At 44.9% G+C, this 5,404-nt stretch overlaps 1 protein-coding gene across 1 annotated transcript in view; it reads right to left on the reverse strand.

The window, feature by feature from the left end:
- The window catches only part of ACACB (acetyl-CoA carboxylase beta), a 162,926-nt gene that overhangs the window by 123,742 nt on the left and 33,780 nt on the right, over positions 1-5,404 (reverse strand). Inside the window, exon 2 of the mRNA XM_007954999.1 lies at positions 389-521. Coding sequence (XP_007953190.1) covers positions 389-521 — 133 coding nt within the window. The remainder of the gene's footprint in view (positions 1-388; positions 522-5,404) is intronic.

A 5,404-nucleotide genomic window follows, 5' to 3' on the forward strand; every position in this document is an offset into this window, starting at 1 on the left:
AAAAAAAAAAAAAAAAAAAAAAAAAACGCTATGGAGCAAAGTTACTCTGACACACACAGAGTTGCCAGGAGTGAGAATCAACTTGAGGACAACTAGCTTTGGTCCCAAAAACCTGAACAGCAGACCCTTTCACAAAAGCACCTGGAGGCCCTGTGCAGGAGCCTCCTGCCTGGGCTCAGAGACCCCCACATCCTCTGTGAAACATGTCAGCACACCTGTCACATTGTGAGGGCAAAAAACTGCTGCCAAGGGCCCGGCACTTAGCAAGTCCTTGTGAGACGGTTCCCTCGCCCCTCCGAGGACTGCCCCAGCAGCTGGTTCTCCACCTCCAGAAGGTGGCCCTTCCACCCGATCCCAGCCCCCACTCAATGCCAGGACACATCTGTACCTTCTCGATGACCCGATTCCCCCCAAAGCGTGTGACAAACTCAGCTGGGGAAGCCACAGTAAAGTCTCTGTGCAGATCCAACTTCTTGTGCTCACGGCCCCTCCTCACCAGATGGAGTCCCGACATGCTCGGCCTGTGGAGGGAAAGACAAACTGCCTCAGGGAGGAGGCCAGCCGGGCTGCTGGCCGGAGCACCCGGTGCAAGAGAGCCAGCAGCAAAGAAGCCCAGGTCAGACCTCTCTGCTTGGCATTCCTTTTCCAGAGACCTGGAAGCACTTCACAAAGACACTCGAGGGCAACAATCTCAACTATTCCGAGACCAGAGGAACTAGATGGTGCCCAGCTACCACTAGTAATCTTTCTGATCAGGGCCACAACATATCCACTCCTCACTAACGGACATGGTTATGACCAAAGACCAGGTTGTTATATGAAAATCAGCATTATGAGAAAATGGAAGATGACTCCATCATTATATACCTGCCAAACCACTAAGAAGCATGGCCCAGTCAAATTGACACATAACCTTAACCATCACAGCCAGCATTACTCTTGCTTACCACCTCAGCATTCATTACTGCCAGACGTATGTTGTTAACGTGCAGAAGAGTCAGATAGTAGATTTTTTTACTACTGTTGTAAATTTGAAATGTCAGATAATGAGACAGTCAATAGTGAGGAGTAGGTGTAGGTGGATCCTGACAGAACAGAAGAAAAATGCAGAACAGAGCTCAAATTCTTAAAAAGTCCATTTAGTGAACTGGTTGAGACCAGAGGACTCCCGAGACTATCACCCTGAGATACTCTTTAAACTTTAAGCCAAAACTAAAATGGTACCTTAAGGTCACCTTTTAGCTAAGTAACAGACTGGCTCATCAAATAAAAACTACCACTCAGGAGTAATGAGCTCCTTTAAAATATCATCTATCATAGGTAGAGATAAGTATTGATTTGGGTGCAGAGAAGAGCAATGTACCAAATGTGAGTGATCAACATGGTGGCATTGAAGAAGAGGAAGACATAGAGAGGTACATGGGAGGTACAGACAACGAAGATGAACCCTTTTGCACATACAGTACTGCGTTGCCAGTGAAGGCAAACATGGGTATACGGGTGGATAGATGGGTGGACAGGCTGAATTATTAAGTATGTCTATGCAGCAGGGAGTGTACCCAAGACCATGTACGGAGCTAGCAGACAATGGTTCTACAAGTGTATTTATATGTTCTGTAAGAATTCCCAGGGGTATAGTAGAGCTGACAAGGGACAAGGCTGCAGTCACTTTTTGGTCACAGCCAGCTACCCAGAGGAAGAGACCAGTTGAACCAGTGGGCGTGGGACCATAGTCTCAGGGAACATCAAGCTCAATTAGCATATCACACTACATAAAATATTGTTCCATTCCTACTTTGGCAAGTAGTGACTGGGATCTTAAAAACTTGCAAGCAGCCATATAGATGCAACAATGGTCTCTCCTCGTCCAGAGCAAAGACAAATGAAGAAAACCAAAGATTCATGGAAAGAATTAGTCCTCGCAACTGGTACACCATGCAGTCCACAGCCTATATGACTATGAGACCAGAAGAACTAGATGGTGCCCAGCTACCACTGTCAACCACTCGGAGGGGGATCCAAGTAGGAGTTCCTTGATAGAGAGGGAGAACAATGTGGAACAAAACTCAAAATCATTTGGAAAAAAAAAAGGGGGGGGGGACCAGGTTTGCTGGTCTGATAGAGCCTGGTGGAACCACTGAGACTATAGCCCCTAGCTATCCTTCAGGTCTGGAATTGAACCCACACCTGTGGCTTCCAGCCAAACAAAAGACAGGCATATGAGTTGAACATTTACCTGAGGTAGACACACTCCTTGGAGAGAACAATCATGGGAGAAAGAAGGGCTGTTATGCATAGGGAGACAGTTCAGGGGGCAGGAGTGCATGGAGGGATGGACAGAGGGAAGTGGTAACTATCAGGAGGAAGTGGGAGGGGAGCTGTTGCATTGGGGCAAATTGTAGGAAATCTCATGAGACAACGTGAGTGTAAACTGCTGTATGGAAAGTGAATTTGGTCTGTAAACTTTCACCCAAATAACAATTAAAAAAAAAAAAAAAAGTTGCCAAACTTGAAGAATGTAATCAATGTCACTGAGTTGTACATGTAGAAATTGCTGAATTAATGTATGTTGTGCTATGTATATTCTCAACAACAAATAAATTATATTAAAATATGTGTGTGTGTGTATATATATATGCATATTTTAATATAATAAAATATTCTGATAGATTATATATATAATCTATTAGAGATGAAATGGTCACAATCACTCCAAGATGACAGTGTAAGAGGCCAGGGAAACTAGACCACTGGAAATGGTACAACCTGAATGGGATGAATGCAAATGCTGATACATGGCAGAAAATGTAAGCAGTATCACAGAATAACTTATGTAGAAATTGTTCAGGGGGAACCTAATTAGCTGTGTAAACCTTCACCTTAAACACAATAAAATGTTATTTTAAAAAAGACACTTGAGAGGAAGCTGAGTCTTCCAGAGAGGCTGAGGCACAAATGAAGCAGGAAGGAGCCCTTCACCTGCCCCAGGTGTAAGCTTAGATTTTTAATCTTCAATTACTTCTTACTTTACATGATGGAACAAGAGTTCTATCATTTAGGAACTCAGATAGTACTGAGATCTTTAGAACAGGGTGGGAGTTGTGAGCAGGGAGAAATGGGAGCTTCTTGACCAGGGTAGTGACTGTGTTCTCATACTGCAGAGACGTATTTGTTAAATTATAGTTATATATTCCATGCACTTTTCTGCATGGTCATTTCAACATTTTTAAAACTGAAAACAAAACACATAAATAAATAAATAAAGGTTCCTTGCTCACTCTGCCAATCCCCCATCCCACAAAAAGAAATCACTTTTGACTCACTCGGGAATTTACACACCTCCACAGTTCTAAGGAGGTGTCCCGGTGGCGCAGTTGTTAAAGTGCTCAGCTGCTAACCAAAAGGTCAGTGGTTCAAACACACCAGCCACTCAGCAGGAGAAAGACATGGCAATCTGCTTCTGTAAAGATTACAGCCTTGGAAACCCTATGGGGCAGCTCTACCCCGTCCGTCCTTACAGGGTTGCAATGAGTCAGAATCAACTCGATGGCAACAAGCAATGGGTGTGATTCTAAGAGGTGAAAGTGGCTAACACTCTTGGCTGCTGACTGAAAGGCTGGCTGCTCCGGTCCATCCAGAAGCTCGTCCTAAGAAAGGCCTGGTGGTCCACTTCTGAAAAATCAGCCTGGAAAACCCTACAGAGCACTGTTTTACTTTGATACACAGGGAGCCACCATGAGTTGAAACCCACTTGACAGTCACTGGTTTATAGTTTTAAACAATGTAACACATCTTCTGAGCCATCAATCCGAGAAACCAGAAACCATCTACAATCTCCCTGTTTTGACAGATGAGGGTTTAGCTCTCTTGTCCAGCCACCGTATTCCACTTCCTGCCCCTGACCCCTCAACAGAGTTATACAGTAATTTGGTAAAGAAGCCCTGGTGGGACAGTGGTTAGAGTGCTCAGCTGCTGGCCGAAAGATCAGTGGCTCGAACCCCACAGCCACTCCTGGTAAAGCAGTGGCAATCTGCTCCCGTAAAGATTTACAGCCTTGAGAACCGTGTGGGGCAATTCTACTCAGTCCAACAGAGTCGCTGTGACTTGGAATCAACTCAACAGCAACAGAGTTTTTACAGATAATTTGGTAAATTCAGTATTCAGTGTTCAGCCTATGACCACTATTCACGGATGAGTTGAGTAGTATCCCAAATTCTCTTTCTTTCCCCCCTGGAGTTAATGATTTCTTTTTCCACTTGGTGTTCCTTGTACCTGTTGCTAATTTAGCCAACACCTTCTAATAGTCTCCCAGTACACCAAAAGTTTGACAGCTGGAACCTACCCAGTGGCACCATGGAAGAAAGGCCTGGTGATCTGCTTCCATAAAGATTACAGCCAAGACCCTACTGGGGTCAGTTCTACTCTGTGACATATGGGGTCGCTGCCATGCATCAGAATTAACTCTATGGAAACAGGTTTGGTTTTGGTTTGATACCTGAGACAACTGATCAATTCCATTTATTCTTCCCCATTGGAGACATCTTTCCTACAATGTCTCTTTCCTCTGGACTGACTGTTCTCTAGGCCTGCTGTTGTTGTTGTTGTTAGGTGCCATCTAGTCATGTCCGACTCATAGCGACCCCATGCACAGCAGAACAAAACACCGCCCGGTCCCATGCCAGCGCCATGATCCTTGCTTTACTTGAGCCCATCGTCTCAGCCACTGTGTCAATCTATCTCGTTGAGGGCCTTCCCCTCCTTCATCGACCCTCCATCTTACCAAGCATGACATCCTGCTATGCATAAGCCTGCTATGCAGCTGCTATTCTGGGACTTCCCTTTGCAAACATCCTTAGAATTCCCTTGGCTTTTCCTCTGGGGTTGAGTCCTATCTTGGGGAATCACATGGCTCCCTCTTTCTTGGTACTCCCTTGTTTTGCTGGAGCATATCCTCTAGTTTTTCATCCACTTACAAAGACGGTACAATGGAAGGGTGCATGACAATGATGGCCTCGATGTGCCTGCAGCTCCTGACGGTGCTGGCCTCCCTCCTCACCACTGTCCTGGAGATTCCTTTTGATTCTATGTTGAATCACCTGTTTCCTGTCTCCCACCGACTGCTCTTCCTTAGTTTATTTTCTTGTTTCAGTGGAAGACATCCTCCAGCAGCTTTCTAAGAAAGGATGTTCCACGGATAAATGTTTTGCGGCTTTGCATGTTCTAAAGTGTCTTTCTTCTGCCCTCACATTGACCCTACAGTATGAATGTGCACAGAATTCTAGGAAGGAAAACCTCCTCCTTTGGAGTTTCAGAAGCATTACACCATTGTGTTCTGGCTTCCAGTGCTGCTAGAACCAGAGACATTATGATCCCTGATCCTCTATTTAAAAAAAAAAAAAAAAAA

The sequence above is a fragment of the Orycteropus afer genome, unplaced genomic scaffold, assembly GCF_000298275.1.
Source record: "Orycteropus afer afer isolate SDZICR_OR568_19922 unplaced genomic scaffold, OryAfe1.0 scaffold00487, whole genome shotgun sequence".
Taxonomy (NCBI): Eukaryota; Metazoa; Chordata; class Mammalia; order Tubulidentata; family Orycteropodidae; genus Orycteropus; species Orycteropus afer.